Source organism: Leptopilina boulardi, unplaced genomic scaffold (assembly GCF_019393585.1).
Source record: "Leptopilina boulardi isolate dan_hultmark-lab unplaced genomic scaffold, ZJU_Lbou_2.1 LbouV2_215, whole genome shotgun sequence".
Lineage (NCBI taxonomy): Eukaryota > Metazoa > Arthropoda > Insecta > Hymenoptera > Figitidae > Leptopilina > Leptopilina boulardi.
The window spans coordinates 152,870-168,541 of record NW_026137769.1 but is presented as its reverse complement, the minus strand read 5'-3'; the positions used below and the strand labels follow the sequence as shown (position 1 = coordinate 168,541).

At 26.7% G+C, this 15,672-nt stretch overlaps 1 protein-coding gene across 1 annotated transcript; it reads right to left on the bottom strand.

Annotated features, from left to right (window-relative positions):
- Window positions 1-9,362: 9,362 nt before the first annotated feature.
- LOC127279317 (eukaryotic translation initiation factor 3 subunit M) lies at window positions 9,363-15,668 on the bottom strand. Its single transcript, XM_051301605.1, has 7 exons — window positions 15,508-15,668; window positions 14,289-14,468; window positions 13,532-13,629; window positions 13,203-13,421; window positions 10,130-10,398; window positions 9,845-9,988; window positions 9,363-9,757 (listed from the first exon to the last, which is right to left on the bottom strand). The coding sequence occupies exons 1-7, from the start codon at window positions 15,550-15,552 to the stop codon at window positions 9,534-9,536; spliced, it is 1,179 nt and encodes a 392-aa protein (XP_051157562.1). The 5' UTR covers window positions 15,553-15,668; the 3' UTR covers window positions 9,363-9,533.
- Window positions 15,669-15,672: the final 4 nt, after the last annotated feature.

Sequence of the window (15,672 nt, the reverse complement as noted above, 5' to 3'; positions counted from 1 at the left end):
GTAGTCATGATACCGTTTAATTTTTGTAATAAAAATTAAATCTTCAAATATCAACATATTTACCCCTCATTTTTTTGCAATTCAGACATATTTTTTTTTAAATGTTGAAATTTAAAAAGTCCTAAGCCTGGAAAAATTGTGATTAAAAAAAAATTAAAACTTTTTATATTTCAACATTTAAAAAAAAATATGTCTGAATTGCAAAAAAATGAGGGGTAAAAATGTTGATATTTGAAGATTTAATTTTTATTACAAAAATTATTCGGTATCATGACTAGATCGATACTGGGGGATTCAGGCGACATAATTCAATAAAAATTATAAACATTTTAAATATTAACATTTTTAATTGGGACAACACATGCTCGTAATCGTGAAATTATGAGGAATGTGAATATGTTAAAAAAAATTAAAAATTTGTTAATAATAAAAAATTTTATAATTTTCATGAAAAACTAATTAGGGGCCATAAATAGAAAATGTCATTAGGCCCGAGAACGCTGCTTAGGCCCCCGCGGTGCATGCGTCCCTCGAGCTCCGTGTTTACGGCCCGGCCGGTAGATTGGGGGTATAGTGCTTCCCCTCACGGGGCTAACTTGGACACTGCCCCTCATACCATTTTTTCCTAGTTTTAACTAAATTAGTGTAAGTCAAACAATAAACATAGAAACATCAAAGGTGTATCCATTAATATTTAGTGAAGTAAATAGTTATTTATGTGTTACAACTACCATTAAGAAGTTGACTAGATAGTAGTTAAAAAAACCACTTTTTTAGTTAATCTAATCATGTTCATGTAGTTAATGTAACTATCTTTAAGAAGTTTGCAGAGTGTCATAACGATCGTGCGTGGTTAGTCGGTTAAGGTATCGGATTGTGAGCGTTAGGGTCGAGGGTTCAATTCCCGTCGGTTAGAAATTTTCTCTGTTAGGTACATAATCGTTAGGGCATAAAATAAGCGTCAGTATAGGAAAGAGGATGAAAAAGTCAATTCTACTGATAATAAACAATTATAAATAAAAAATAATTTTATTTTCCTATTTTAAGTAGTAAAATCTACTACTTAAAGTAGTAGTTTTAATTGCAAAAGATTTATTAATTCTACAAAAAAATGTTTTTAAAGCCTATTGAACCACTTTGAGTAGTAAAATCTACTACTTACATCTTGAGTTGTTTTAACATTTTTAAATTGAGTTAATACAATCATAAAATTTCATTCCACTAATTACATTTTTAATTGATTTAACTATTTTTATATAGTTAATAGAACCGTTTAAATTCAATTGAAGACCTATTGTACTACTCAGAGTAGTTAAAAAGTAGTAAAACCTACTAGTTTTTTTTCAGTGTATATACATACTTACTTTACCACTTTCATTATTAATACAAAATTTTTTAATGGTACCGAAAACTCATCCGGATCTTTTGTATACTATGTGTAGGGGTAAACCGTACACCCACGTAAAAAGGTTCCCGGAATTTTTGCAGAGTGACTCTGGGAGTAGTTCCCAGAACATTCTGAGAACATTCCCGGAAAATTTTTGGTTTTTCCCAGAATTCATGGAATTTTCGTTTCAATCAAGTAATTGATACTCCAGGATGACTCCAACGTTCATCATGATGACTAGGAGTCAATTGGACAACTTCTCCAGGGAATTTTAGCTGTAATCAAATAATCGATACTCCAGGATGACTCCAACGAACATCATGAAGACTAGGAGTCAATTGGACAACTTCTCCAAAGAATTTTAGCTGTAATCAAACAATCAATACTCCAGGATGACTCCAACGTACATCATGATGACTAGGAGTCAATTGGAAAACTTCTTCAGGGAATTTTCGTTTTAACCAAATAATCGAGTTTCTATGACAACTCTAACGTACATCCAGATACCCAGGTGTGAATTGGGCAACTTCTCCAGGGAATTTTAACTGTAATGAAATAATCGATACTCCAGGATGACTCCAACGTACATCATGATGACTAGGAGTCAATTGGACAACTTCTTTAGGGAATTTTAGCTGTAATAAAACAATCGATACTCCAGGATGACTCCAACGTTCATCATGATGACTAGGAGTCAATTGGACAACTTCTCCAGGAAATTTTAGCTGTAATCAAATAATCGATACTCCAGGATGACTCCAACGAACATCATGAAGACTAGGAGTCAATTGGACAACTTCTCCAAAGAATTTTAGCTGTAATCAAACAATCAATACTCCAGGATGACTCCAACGTACATCATGATGACTGGGAGTCAATTGGACAACTTCTTCAGGGAATTTTAGCTGTAATAAAACAATCGATACTCCAGGATGACTCCAAAGTACATCATGATGACTAGGAATCAATTGGACAACTTCTCCAGAGAATTTTAGCTGCAATAAAACAATCGATACTCCAGGATGACTTCAACGTACATCATGATGACTAGAAGTCAATTGGACAACTTCTTCAGGGAATTTTAGCTGTAATAAAACAATCGATACTCCAGGATGACTCCAAAGTACATCATGATGACTAGGAATCAATTGGACAACTTCTCCAGAGAATTTTAGCTGCAATAAAACAATCGATACTCCAGGATGACTCCAACGTACATCATGATGACTAGAAGTCAATTGGACAACTTCTTCAGGGAATTTTAGCTGTAATAAAACAATCGATACTCCAGGATGACTCCAACGTACATCATGATGACTAGAAGTCAATTGGACAACTTCTTCAGGGAATTTTAGCTGTAATAAAACAATCGATACTCCAGGATGACTCCAAAGTACATCATGATGACTAGGAATCAATTGGACAACTTCTCCAGAGAATTTTAGCTGCAATAAAACAATCGATACTCCAGGATGACTCCAACGTACATCATGATGACTAGGAGTCAATTGGACAACTTCTCTACAGAATTTTAGCTGTAATCAAATAATCGATACTCCAGGATCACTCCAAAGTACATCATGATCACTAGGAGTCAATTGCACAACTTCTTCAGGGAATTTTCGTTTCAACAAAATAATCGATTTTTTAAGACAACTCCAACGTACATCCGGATATCCAGGAGTATATTGGTCAACTTCTTCAGAGAATTTTACACGGAGAAAATTTAAATATTAATTTTTGTTAAACTCATATGTATTTTTAGTAAATTGACTACTAAAGTGGGGAAAAAACGAGAAGAAGCCGAAATTTCTTATTTAATAGAAGTCTCTTTAACAATATATGACCTCTTTTTTTCAATATTTAGTAGTCAAGTTAAGAAAAATTCGACGTGGACAATGTCGTAATTTAAAACGGTTAGATGAAGCCCCGACTTCAAGCAACAATTATTCATTAACTTTTAATTATATCATAAATAATATTAATGAGGCTTTAATGTATAGGTTATTTTGCTTTTTCTGTGTTTAAGATTTCACAATCCGGTTAGATTATACATTGAAAATACATTTTTTATGAAGTTCGGGGCGCTTAAAATATCAAGTACTCTTCTGAGCACATGTGAGCTTGTATATGAAACCCCCTAAAAAAAATATATCATGTCATGTACATCTCTTATATGAGAGATTCATTTTCAATCGCCCTAGCCCAAAAAGTCAATGTTCTGGGATTGGCTTTATACTTTGGTAAATTGTTGTCCGATATGATAGTAATAAATCCCTAAAATATAAACGCATTAAAAAAATATTTGTAAAAAGTAGAGGGGGTTGAAGTTTTGACGTTAAGGGTAACATTGTCATTTTCAAATCCGTATAACTATGACAAAAGTTAATGGATTTTAATTTATCTATAATGAATTTTGATGCATTTTTCACGTAGTTTTCAAAAAAGTAAACAAAATTAAAAAAAAAAATTTTTGACCCCTTTTTTTCAAAATCAACCCTTATTTTTCGATTTTCAACCCTTCGGTAAAATAAAGTGGGACAACAATAATTTTGTGAGAATCCTAATATTAAATAATCCTAAATATTAAATCCAAGTTTATAATACTTTTAATTATTGAGAATCAGTTTGAAACGAAAATTCCCTGAAGAAGTTGTCCAATTGACTCCTAGTCATTATGATGTACGTTAGAGTTATCCTGGAGTATTGATTATTTGATTACAGCTAAAATTCCCTAAAGAAGTTGTCCATTTGACTCCTAGTCATCATGATGTACGTTGGAGTCATCCTGGAGTATCGATTATTTTATTACAGTAAAAATTCCATAGAGAAGTTGCCTAATTCACACCTGGGTATCTGGATGTAAGTAGGAGTTGTCATAGAAACTTGATTATTTGGTTAAAACGAAAATTCCCTGAAGAAGTTTTCCAATTGATTCCTAGTCATCATGATGTACTTTGGAGTCATCCTGGAGTATCGATTGTTTTATTACAGCTAAAATTCCCTGAAGAAGTTGTCCAATTGACATCTGGGTATCTGGATGTACGTTGGAGTCGTCATAGAAACTGGATTATTTGGTTACAACGAAAATTCCCTGAAGAAGTTTTCCAATTGACTCCTAGTCATCATGATGAACGTTGGAGTCATCCTGGAGTATCGATTGTTTGATTACAGCTAAAATTCCCCAGAGAAGTTGTCCAATTGACTCCTAGTCATCATGATGTTCTTTGGAGTCATCCTGGAGTATTGATTATTTGATTACAGCTAAATTTCCCTGAAGAAGTTGTCCAACTGACTCCTAGTCATTATAATGTAATTTGGAGTGCTCCTGGACTATCGATTGTTTGATTAGAGCTAAAATTCCCTGGAGAAGTTATCCAATTGACTCCTAGTCATCATGATGTACGTTGGAGTCATCCTGGAGTATCGATTATTTGATTACAGTTAAAATTCCCTGGAGAAGTTCCCCAATTGACATCTGGGTATCTGGATGTACGTTGGAGTCGTGATAGAAACTGGATTATTTGGTTAAAACGAAAATTCCCTGAAGAAGTTTTCCAATTGACTCCTAGTCATCATGATGAACGTTGGAGTCATCCTGGAGTATCGATTGTTTGATTACAGCTAAAATTCCCCAGAGAAGTTGTCCAATTGACTCCTAGTCATCATGATGTTCGTTGGAGTCATCCTGGAGTATTGATTATTTGATTACAGCTAAATTTCCCTGAAGAAGTTGTCCAACTGACTCCTAGTCATTATAATGTACTTTGGAGTGCTCCTGGACTATCGATTGTTTGATTAGAGCTAAAATTCCCTGGAGAAGTTGCCCAATTGACTCCTAGTCATCATGATGAACGTTGGAGTCATCCTGGATTATCGATTGTTTGATTACAGCTAAAATTCCCCAGAGAAGTTGTCCAACTGACTCCTAGTCATCATGATGTTCGTTGGAGTCATCCTGGAGTATCGATTGTTTGATTACAGCTAAAATTCCCCAGAGAAGTTGTCCAATTGACTCCTAGTCATCATGATGTTCGTTGGAGTCATCCTGGAGTATCGATTGTTTTATTACAGCTAAAATTCCCTGAAGAAGTTGTCCATTTGACTCCTAGTCATTATGATGTACTATGGTGTCATCCTAGAGTATCGATTGTTTCATAACAGCTCAAATTCCCTGGAGAAGTGTTCCAATTGATTCCTAGTCATCATGATGAACGTTGGAGTCATCCTGCAGTATTGATGGTTTGATTACAGCTAAACTTCCCTGAAGAAGTTGTCCAATTGACTCCTGGATATCTGGATGTACGTTGGAGTCATCCCGGAGTATCAATTACTTGATTGAAACGAAAATTCCATGAATTCTGGGAAAAAACCAAAAATTTTCCGGGAATGTTCTCAGAATGTTCTGGGAACTACTCCCAGAGTCACTCTGCAAAAATTCCGGGAACTTTTTCACGTGGGACAGTGATTGCCAGTATAAGCAAAAAGGGGATATATTTATACAAATTACAAATGTTTAATTATCGAAATGAAACCATTTGTAAAGGAATTAAAATATTCCATTAATCTGAAAATAATAATGAATTGTTTATTTAATATTAGTATAAATTTTAAAAAAAAAATCTTCACATGACAGAAAAAATAGTGATTGCCCTGGCGGATTCGATTTGCGTAATGTCTACTTAACTAAGTGGACTTTAGGTAGACATTAGGTAAACATGTGAAAAAACGTATAAAAAAGCTATTAATCGACTAGTTATGATAAAAAAAAGTTGATAAAAGGGTAAATGAATGTTTATAGAGTAAATTCGTACAAAATTTGTAATTAATAAAGCATTAAATAATTAATAATGAATGGAAATGTGCGCGAGGTACCTGATCAGTTCAGCTGTACAATTATTTTCGTGCTATTTTCATGAAAAGAATATAAATTAACGGCAAAAACAATTGATATTTATAAAAAAGTATAAAATTGATTTAATTTGAGTGTTTGCAATACGAATTATTAAATAATAATTAAGTTTTTATCAAATGTGAATAGTGTTGTGAAAACCTGTGAAAACTAATGAGTTACTACATTACCGATCGCATATGATAATAAAAAGTTCTCGATGAGTGTAACAAAAAAGCTCCAATTTAACCAAGTACATAATTTCCGGGAATGCCAGAGATGGCGCCACCAGTTTTTACAATACAGTGCGAGCATGTTTTCTTCCAAGCTTTTGCTTTGAAATAAAATAAAAAGTGAATTTTAAAATGCAGAATAAAGTTATACAAATAATTATTGATTTCATAATTGTTTCTCGTCCAATATTACGGGCATGATTGCAGCTTTTTTGTTACACTCATCGAGAACTTTTTATTATCATATGCGATCGGTAATGTAGTAACTCATTAGTTTTCACAGGTTTTCACAACACTATTCACATTTGATAAAAACTTAATTATTATTTAATAATTCGTATTTCAAACACTCAAATTAAATCAATTTTACACTTTTTTATAAATATCAATTGTTTTTGCCGTTAATTTATATTCTTTTCATGAAAATAGCACGAAAATAATTGTACAGCTGAACTGATCAGGTACCTCGCGCACATTTCCATTCATTATTAATTATTTAATGCTTTATTAATTACAAATTTTGTACGAATTTACTCTATAAACATTTATTTACCCTTTTATCAACTTTTTTTTATCATAATAAGTCGATTAATAGCTTTTTTATACGTTTTTTTACATGTTTACCTAATGTCTACCTAAAGTCCACTTAGTTAAGTAGACATTACGCAAATCGAATCCGCCAGGGTGTCATTATTTTTACAATGATTGACCATCAATTTTACAATGATTGCCCACTAGACATAAAATAGTAATGTAAATTATAAATTTTGCATAATTTATTAAAGAATTAATATAATTTGAAATTAATAAAGAAGTAATTTTTAAAATAATTTTCTTTTTTTAACAATAATAAGATTCATTAAATATGACTTTTAAGTGTAAATAATACTATTAACCTAAAAAATTGGAAAAATTGTCGAATCTGACTCAATTGTAAAAATAAAAATTATTTTTGGCTATTTTGATTTGATATAATGATTACATGATTTTGAAGTTTTTCATTGCTTAAAGAAGCATATACGAAACACCTTTTTTTATTTTCGGCATTTTTTCGATAGCCTAAAAATTATACTTCATATTAAAAAATTGTTAATAAAATATTACAAATCATTCTAATACATGCTGCGGCTCTAATTACATCTTTATTTTAAAAAATTAATTCACCAAATATGAAAAAACGTCCAAAAATTAAAAATACTTATCTCAAAAAAGTCTTGAAAATAAACGGTTAATAATTATTTTAGTTTTGTTTTAGGTATATTAGATATTTTAATCTAAGAAAAATTGAAGTAATTTTTTATTTTATTAGATTTTGATATATTGAAAAACGACAATATAGGTTATTGAAAAGGTCCATCAAGTGGGAGAAAGGTCTAAATTGATGAAAAATTGTAGTTTATGGACGACCCTAAAAATTGTGAGATGGGATTACTGTTATTACTGAGTGACTTTTCAAAAATTCAAATTTTAAAAATATTTTTGAATTTTTGTAATAATATGGAGAAGACGAAGAACAGTTTTTTTTTGAAAACCTCAAAAGACAATTTTTATTTATATTTCCTATGGTAAGAATTTGCATGATCTGAAATGATGGTAGTAACAATTCTATAGACAATTTTTTTTAATTATACTTTATTTAACATCCTTAACCCTCCGAGCCCGGACCTGGGTCATTTTGGACCCAGGCGAAATTTTAAATTGCTGTAATTCCTAAAAACGGACTCTACTTTTTAATGATAAAAAATTTTTTTTAAAAAAAACAAAATTTTTACTTCAAGTAGAAGGATTAATGAAGATGTATGAATTTTTTCAATTTTTTTAAAGCATTTTTTCTACCTCTAAATACGACAGGAAGAAAGCGACCCAGGTCCGGGCTCCGAAGGTGCCGAAAAAACGTCCGGGCTCGGAGGGTAAATATTAATATCTATATAGGTGTCAATATTCTTTTTTTGAAGAATTTTTTTTTATTTATTTATTTTTTAAGGTTATGTGACTGTTAGGTCTGTAATATTAATTTATCCGTAACTTTTCCTGTAAAATACTGAATGGATTGAATTGAAATTTTATGGAGAAGTTCGAAATATGATAAGGAATTGTTGTCAAGTGCAAAAATGTTAATTTATTTATTTATAGTCCATACCTATCGGTTTTGGACGAACTTCCGATTTACATATTTTCGTATGCGAAAATGTTAATATATTACCTACTTGGAAAGATTCCCCGGAAAGTGCCCCCTGGAGGTTCTATCAGAATTCCGCCGGAACTCCGATGAAATTCCGACGAAATTAGGACTCTAAAATTTTGAAAAAAAATTAATCGGAATCCCATCGGAAATTCTTTGGAACTCCGTTGGAAGTTCCGGCGGAATTCTGATAGAACCTCCAGGGGTCACTTTCCGAGGAATCTTTCCAAGTGGGATTGTTAAATAATTATTATAAAACATTTAAAAATAGTTAGAAAATGTGGAGATTAGGAGTGTCGGATTTTCTAATAATTTTTATGTCTTTTATCAAATTTATTTAACAATATTTCAATATTTTCGCACTTCACAACCATTCTTTATCATATTTTAAATTCCTCTACAAAATTTCAGCTCAATCCATTCAGCATTTTACGAGAAAAGTTACGGGACAAATTAAGGTCATGTGACTGTTAGGTCTGTAATGTTAATTTGTCCCGTAAAATGCTAGATGGATTGAGCTGAAATTTTGTGGAGGAATTTAAAATATGATAAAGAATGGTAATTGTAATTCAATTATTTCAGTTTTTAGTAATATTAGATATTTTAATTAAAGAAAAAGTGAAATAATTTTTTTATTCAAAAATTCTATTAATCTAAATTAAAAACAAATTTCTTTTTATCAATTTACTTTTATTAAATTTTCATCAAGCTCTCCAAGTAAAATGCAAATTCTCAAAAACTTGTTGTAAAAAAAGTTGGTCCAAAGTAAAGATCATTGCTGTATTTAATTTACGTGATGTTTACAGATTGATTTAAAGTTAATGTCTTCTAATTTTGTTGTCAATGGGTTAATGTTGGTTTCGTTTTGGCAGCGAGTTCCATTTGTGCAGCAGCAACTGACTTCATACCTTCTTGAACTGAGGAGAGATTTGCCTTCCAAGCGACGAGTAAATCGCGAAGTTGTAACCATTGAGGTTTGCCAAAGGTCCTGTGCATTGTACTCGAGATAAGAACTTTACGTCCTCCTTGATCCATTCGAGCGCGTACAAGTTTTGTTTTCAAAACTGCAAAATTTTACACAATTTATTTTCATTATTATTTCAAACAATTTTAATCAAAAAAACCATTTAAATAAAATTAATTAAACTCACCGTCAATAATGAAACTCTCAACTTCTTCTTCACTGATCATCAACTCATTTTGTATTGTCTCGAAGGTCATTTCGGGATTCGTTTCTGCGAGTTGCATGAATGTCAATAGTCTCATTTTTTTCATGTTCTGTTCATGATTAAGACCTAAAAAAAACGGGTAACAGTTTTTTGAAAATTAACGCTTTTTATTTTTAGACCAAAATGTCTATTGTTTTTTCTTTTGCAAAAAAAAAAAAAATGTATTTCATTTATCTCAGAATTAAAAAAAAAAATTCTTCTGATTACCAAGTGTGTGTTCAACAAATTCTTTATGATCCTTGTAGAATTTAAGATAAGCTTGCAATTTCTCTTGAACGAAAATAAGAAGAAGATCGTGAATAAGTTCGCCTTCAAGAAAACGAACGGGTTTTAAAGCAAGAAGTGGATCTAAAAGAAATGTATTTGGATCAGCGAGAGCTGCCAAAATGCAACGTTGAGCATCTTCTCTTGCGGCTGATGCATTTTCCGATGTATAAGTTCCTAATAATTCAACCATCACTGCAGCCGCCTGCTCTCTATAGTAATATAAATTTAAAATTTAATTTATAAATACAAAAACTATGATGAAATTTACTATAATCAACGAATTTTGAAGAAATATTTTTTTAAATGAAAAATTCCATGAATTCTCAATATTTCTTACAATCTTTATTGTTCAGCAAATATTTTTTAAATTAAATAATTGTACTTTACAAAAAAAAAATAATGTTCTTTTTCTAAACGTTGATCATAAACGTTGTGGACTTAAGCATTGATTGACTTTAAGGCACAAAAAAAGTCGCTTTAGTCGATTTATATTCCAAAAAAAGTCGATTTTTTTATTTTAACAAAATTTAATTAATAAATATTTTAATTTAAATAACTAATGTTATTAGATATTAAATTCATTTTATTAATTCTGTAATAAGAATGATTCTATAAAAATATATATATATATATATAAAAAATTCTTAAAGTTCGATTTTTATAATTTTTTCAAGTCTGATTTAAGCAATTTATTCGAATTTAAAATTTTGTCATAGTTTTATATCAAATAATTTTAGATAAGATTTTTTAAAAATAATTGAATTTTTAAAGATTTACAATTTAGAGTTTTCAAATTAATTGAACTTCGAGTGATTTTTAATTTAAAATTTTTCATGATTATCTAAAAAATTTATTAGAAATTGCAGAAAAAAATACAAAATTTTTGATAGTAATTGAATTATAATTGATTTGAATTGAAATTTTAGAAAACAATTGAATTTTAGTAGATTTTTAAAGGAAATTTTTGAAAATAATTGAATTCCAGTTGATTTTGAATTGAAATTTTTGGTAGTAATTGAATTTTAATTGATTTTGAATTGAAATTTTAGAAAATAATTGAATTATAGTAGATTTTAAATAGAATATTTTGAAAATAATTGAAATTCAATTGATTTTGAATTTAATTTTTTGAAAATAATTGACTTTATTAGAAATTACAGACAAAAATTGAAATTAAAAATTTTTTTTATTGCAAAATGCTTTTAAATAATTGAATTTTTGTAGAATATCATAAAAATCATTAAAAATAATTGAATTTCGGGAGAGTTATAATTTAAGTCATTACATTTCAAAAAATTTTAGAAGCTTTTAAATTAAAAATCTATTATTTAATAATTAGTTTCTTTTTTTCTAAATAGCAGCGTTATACATATATATTATACAATTTGTGTTTATAGGGTACTTTATTTTAAAGTCCCGTATATAATTAAATAAATAAAATTTTTTTTAAAATAATTGAATTTTAGTTGATTTTGAATTAAAATTTTTTGAAAAGAATTGAATTTTAATTGGTCTCGAATTAAAATTTTAGAAAATAATTGATTTTAATTGGTTTTAAATTAAATTTTTAGAAAATATTTGAATTTTTGTTGATTTTGAATATAAAATTTTGAAAACAATTGAATTTCAATTGAAATTTTGGAAAATTGAATTTTAGTTAATTTTAAATTGAAATTTTATAAAATAATTGAAATAATTAATTAAAAAATTTTAATAAATTTTAATTTAAAAAATATTTGCTGAACAATAAAGATTGTAAGAAATATTGAGAATTCATGGAATTTTTCATTTAAAAAAATATTTCTTCAAAATTCGTTGATTATAGTATTTAATTCTATTTTGAATAGAAAATTTTAAAAATAATTAAATTTCAATTGATTTTGAATTGAATTTTTTGAAAATGATTGAATTTATTAGAAATTACAGACAAAAATTGAAATTAAAAATTTTTCTAATTGCAAAATATTTTCAAATAATTGAATTTTCGTAGAATATTATAAAAATCATTAAAAATAATTAATTGAATTTCATGAGAGTTATAATTGAAATTATTAAATTTCAAAAAATTTTAGATGGAAAATTTTTAGAAATAATTAAATTTTAAATGCTTTTAAATTGAAATTTTTGAAAATAATTTAATTTCAAAAGATTGTGTTAAATTTCAGACAATAATTATAATAAAAGAATTTTAATTCATTTCTATTGATTAATTTATTAAAAATTACATTAAAAAATTGAATTCCAAAAGTTTTTAATTGAAAAATGCTTTCAGATAATTAAATTTTCGAAGAATATTATCAAAATAATAGATAGATTTTAGTTAGATTTTAGTTTACCTAATAATATATTTTCCTTTTTATAATATATTAGTATAATGCTGTTATTAAGATCTAATGTTTTACAATATATTCTTTTTGTTCTTATGATTAATGCAATTTTTATTTTTGTTATTATGTAGATCTTATATTCTTTAATTATTTCTGTTATTTTCGTTTCACAGAAATGTATTGCCCTTCAATGGTCTTTGGACTGTGGGCTCGATATTTTGATTCAAATAAAAAAAAAAAAAAAAAAAAAATCATTAAAAATAATGAAATATTTGCAAATAATTAAATTTCAAGTTATTTTGAATTAAAATTTTTTAATAATTTTATTTGCTAATTTTTTTTAAATTATAAACAATTATTAAATTTCATAAAAATTTGAATTGAATAATATTTTAAGATAATTGAATTCGTGAAGAATTTCATTAAAATTATTAAAAATAAAATTAATTTAGTGAATTTTAGTTAAAAATTTGTTAAATAATTGAAATAAAGAAGATCTGAAGAAGATCTGCGTTGTTTACTTTAAAAAAAACGTATTTTGTTTAAAATTTTGTTCAAAAAAATGTAAAAAAAAAAGAGTCGAAAAAGTCGAATTTTTTAAAAATAAGTCGAAAATGTCGTATTTTTGAAAAAAAAGTCGTAAGAAGTTGAATAATTTTATGTAAATTATTATTTTCTTTTTTTACCCTTGTTTGCAAGTAAGAAGAACTTCATGTAAAAGACGAAGGAGTTTTTGCATTTGTTCATTTGATGGTGGACAAGGAGCAAATTGTTGTTTAAGTTGATCAATTCCGCCATAAACGGCTTTCACTTGATCAACATTGCGTGCTATTTGCACCAAATGATAATAAACATGATATCTCATTGGCGAATCCTCTGGTAACGATTGGAATAATAACCACAATCTATATAGGAAAATTTACAAATAAAAGCAAATTTTATATTTTCCAAAAAATTATAACTATAGAGAAAATTATGAAAAATTTAAGGCAGATTTAAAAAAAAAAAAACTTACGCTTTAAGACAAACGAGTCCCAATTTGAAACCTGGGGCTTTTGTTAATTTCTCACAAAAGGCAAGAATTAAATTCTCTGCGCGATCTGTGGGGGAAACCTAAAATTTTTTTTTCCACAAATTATTAACTTAAATTATTACAAAATATATGTAATATAAAAAATGTGTAAAAATAATAGAAAATTTGTTATTTAAAGAAAAAAATACCAATTTTTTACTTTAATTAAACAAAAGTGAATGTAAAGTAAAAAAAATTATATATTTAAAAAATAAATTAGAAAAATTAAGTTAAAAAAGTAGGAAAAAAAGGAAAGTATAATTATTTTCTATTTCAAAAAAAAAAAAAATCAATTTTATAATTTTAAAGTACAAAATTTTAAATATTTAAAAAAATCAATTTTAAAAAGTAGAAAAATAAAGTGAAAAAATATTTATAAAACAAAAGAAAGATATAATTATTTCTTATCAAAAAAATAAAGTAAATTTCTTTAATTTAAAATACAAAAACTTAGAAAATATAAATAAAATAAATATCAAAAAGTAGAAAAATGTGGAAAAGAATTTAATATAGAAAAAAAAGGAAAATAGAAATATAATTGATAACTTGTTACAAATAAAAAAAAATATAAAAATAATTGCATCTAAAAATAAATATAAATTAATAAAATTCGATAATTTAAATTTTTCTATTATATTATATTATTTATATTTTATTTGCATGTAAACTGAATTTTTTTTTTTTAATTCATTCAACTTACGAGAATCATGATGGAAACAATATCATTGAGAATTGTTTCAATTTCACTCTCGTTTCCTTCTTTGAAACACGCATCGCAAACACCAATTATTTTATGAAGATCGTCTTCAATACCTTTTTGTGATTTTTCTTCACTAATTTCAGCGCCGAGACTTTTAAAATAAATTCTCAATTCTTGGGCCTGAAAATAATAGATAATTTTTTTTTTTGCGTTTCTTAAATTTCAATTATTTCTCTCCTTCAAAATTCATCAGTCAAAAAATATATATATTAATTTTTTTTTTTTTTTATAAAACTATATTAAAAACAAAAAAATAATTTTTTTGATAAAAAAAAAATGATAGCTTTTGTTCTTTTTTTTAATTAAGAAATTTCTAATATTTAGTAAAATAAAAATTGTGTTTTTTTTTTTACATAAAAAATTTGTATCTCAAAATATTAATTTTATTTTATTATAAAATAAAATTAAATAAATTTATTTAAAAATTTAACGATAATTATTATTTTTTTAAAATTAAAAGTAAAACCAAAACTAAAAATATAGCAAAAAGTATCAAAAATTATAATAACAATAATAATTATTTCCTAAAAAAATACTTTTTTTGTTTATTAATTAAGAAATTCTTTAATTAATTTTATTAATTAATCAATAATTATTAAAAAAAAAAATTTTAATAAAAATAATAATAAAGCAATAAAAAAATAATATTTGTAAAAAAAAAGTGAAATTAAAAATAATTGTAAAATTTTATTACAGTAAAGTAAAAGATAAATAAATTATAAACATTTTTCTTTTCAATATTTTTAATAAAAAAAAAAATTATTTTTAAAATATAAATTATTAATTACAGATATTATTATTATAAAAATATTCCGAAACAAATAATTTTTCTCAAAAATTAATTAGTATTTTTGTAATTTATTTCATTTTGAATGAACAAAATTAAAAATTCCACGAAGTATTAAAAAAAAAATTATTATATTTATTTTAAATACTAAATAATTAGCTTATTTAAAATAAAAATGCAAAATACAATAAACAAAATTTTCATTTATTTATAATTTTTAGAAAACAATTAAATGTTTAATTTAAAAGATTCCAAAATCTAACCTCACTTTTTGACAATGAATTCCGTGAATTAAAATAAAATTCACTAATAGAGAGAAAAAAATATATTTTACAAATAATTTAAATATATTTTTTTATTAATAAAACTTACTTGATCCTCAGTGGATCCATCCATAAAAACTGCCGGGCCCAACATCTTGAAATTAATTTTCACGTTTATTCACGATATTTTTACACGAGAAAAATACAATGTGTTTCTAGTTGATGAACAGGGATGGGAAAGGCGATTTTAAATTCTTAAGCATTAATTACGAAA

Coding starts and splice junctions, on each gene's coding strand:
- LOC127279317 (XM_051301605.1), bottom strand. CDS start 15,552: ATGTTGGGCCCGGCAGTTTTTATGGATGGATCCACTGAGGATCAA. Junction 14,469..15,507: donor ATGGATCCACTGAGGATCAA/GTAAGTTTTATT, acceptor TATTATTTTCAG/GCCCAAGAATTGAGAATTTA. Junction 13,630..14,288: donor TTGTTTCCATCATGATTCTC/GTAAGTTGAATG, acceptor AAAAAATTTTAG/GTTTCCCCCACAGATCGCGC.